Consider the following 1,586-nt stretch of genomic DNA (forward strand, 5'->3'; position numbering starts at 1 on the left):
TGTAAGAGAAGTGATTTTAAAATAATAATACATTTTGAGAGTTTGATTATGAAGTTTGTTTGTAAGACTGACGGATAAACAATTACATATTTCAACTGGTGTCGAGTTTAGAATGACTTTAGTTTAATATTAGAAGTCCTCGTTATGTTTTATAGCAGATTAAAGTCTTGTTCTTTGATATTTCCTGATGTGTAAAATACAATAATATTGTATTTTATTCAAGTGTTCATTCATAAAGTAACGAACGTCATATTGTTTCTTAACAGAGTCTGAAACTAAAGAGAAGTCAAGATGTCTGAGTGAGTATACGTTTAATGTTTATTCTTAATATAAAGATGAATAATATTTCATATGTTTTGAGAATCCTTGGTCGTGTTATTAATACTTTCACTTCTTTATTAATTAAAGGGGAAAGAAGATGACATCGAGCCGCAGGCATCATCTGAAGGTAGGATTGAACTAATAACTAATAAATAAAATAACCAATAAATAAAGGTTTGAGTCCCTCAGCTGGACTGTGATGTTGCTCTGTGTCTGCTGCGTCACATGGTAACGGTTCACGGTCTCATGTGTCAGCAAGTATTTCTGCTTTACTGTAATAACTTTAACAATACTAACTGTAGTTAGTCTCTCTGTCTTTGTCCTCATGAACGGATTATGAGCCAATGGGCCTCTGGACACAGACATCCAAGAGACCGCTTCCCCTACGCAGGAACACGACTCACAGACCCAACAGTTGTTCACACTCTCTTTGTTCTTCTGTGTCTCTTTGTGGCTGTTTTGCACATTTTTGTCGATGTTTTCTGTCTCTTTGTGTTCATTTTTTCTCTTTGCGTCACTTCCTGATTTTAAATCACTTCCTGGTTTGAACGTGTCTCTTTGAGGGACATTTTGCAGGGGAAGGCCTGTGGGGCCCCTGACTCTTTTGGGCCCCTGGGTCAGCGCCCGGTTGGCCGGTTCACTAATCCCTCCGTGTTTGTCCTGCAGAGTGTGATCCTGCAGATCGCTGCTAACTGGCTGGAGCAGGAAGCCACTGAAAATAAAGCCGCCAAAGAAGCTTACATGGCGGAGAGATGCTCCGCCCCCGACCTGAGCGGAGACCAGGCAGCTCTGATGGTGACAGTAAAACCCTGAAACATGCAAACTTCACTCTGAGCGCCAAAGACGAGCAGAAGAGATGACTTTCTTCTCTCTCTTTATTAATTTCATCAACAGGAATTCTGCAAAAAGTTGTACCAGGCGCTCGACAAGATCGATGAGGAGAGATACGACACCCTGTCCAAGGTGGAGAAGTCCGACAAAGAGGTAGAGATGTGTCTCCGTCACAGCTGCTTCAACCTGGGACCAGAGTTAAACCCTTTAATGCACCAGTATAACATTATACATATACATATAATATGCATCATACATCATTTATTCTAATTATTGATGCATTAGTGTGTACATCACTTTAATGTTGCAGCTGGTAAAGGTCATTTTAATAATGGGGGTCTCTAGAAGCTATACAGTATTTGCTCCTTCTGTTCTCTTTGTATTTGTGTAGTACTTCAGTACATCAGTGAGTAGTACTTCAGTACATCAGTGAG

At 40.0% G+C, this 1,586-nt stretch overlaps 1 protein-coding gene across 1 annotated transcript in view; it reads left to right on the forward strand.

The window, feature by feature from the left end:
• The first annotated feature begins 291 nt into the window (after window positions 1–291).
• Window positions 292–1,586, forward strand: part of LOC116400631 (troponin I, fast skeletal muscle-like) — a 1,800-nt gene continuing 505 nt past the window's right edge. Inside the window, exons 1-4 of the mRNA XM_031878556.1 lie at window positions 292–299; window positions 409–448; window positions 988–1,116; window positions 1,216–1,305. Of these exons, the coding sequence (XP_031734416.1) occupies window positions 292–299; window positions 409–448; window positions 988–1,116; window positions 1,216–1,305 (267 nt within the window). The remainder of the gene's footprint in view (window positions 300–408; window positions 449–987; window positions 1,117–1,215; window positions 1,306–1,586) is intronic.

The sequence above is a fragment of the Anarrhichthys ocellatus genome, unplaced genomic scaffold (assembly GCF_004355925.1).
Source record: "Anarrhichthys ocellatus isolate YVR2014 unplaced genomic scaffold, GSC_Weel_1.0 scaffold186, whole genome shotgun sequence".
NCBI lineage: Eukaryota > Metazoa > Chordata > Actinopteri > Perciformes > Anarhichadidae > Anarrhichthys > Anarrhichthys ocellatus.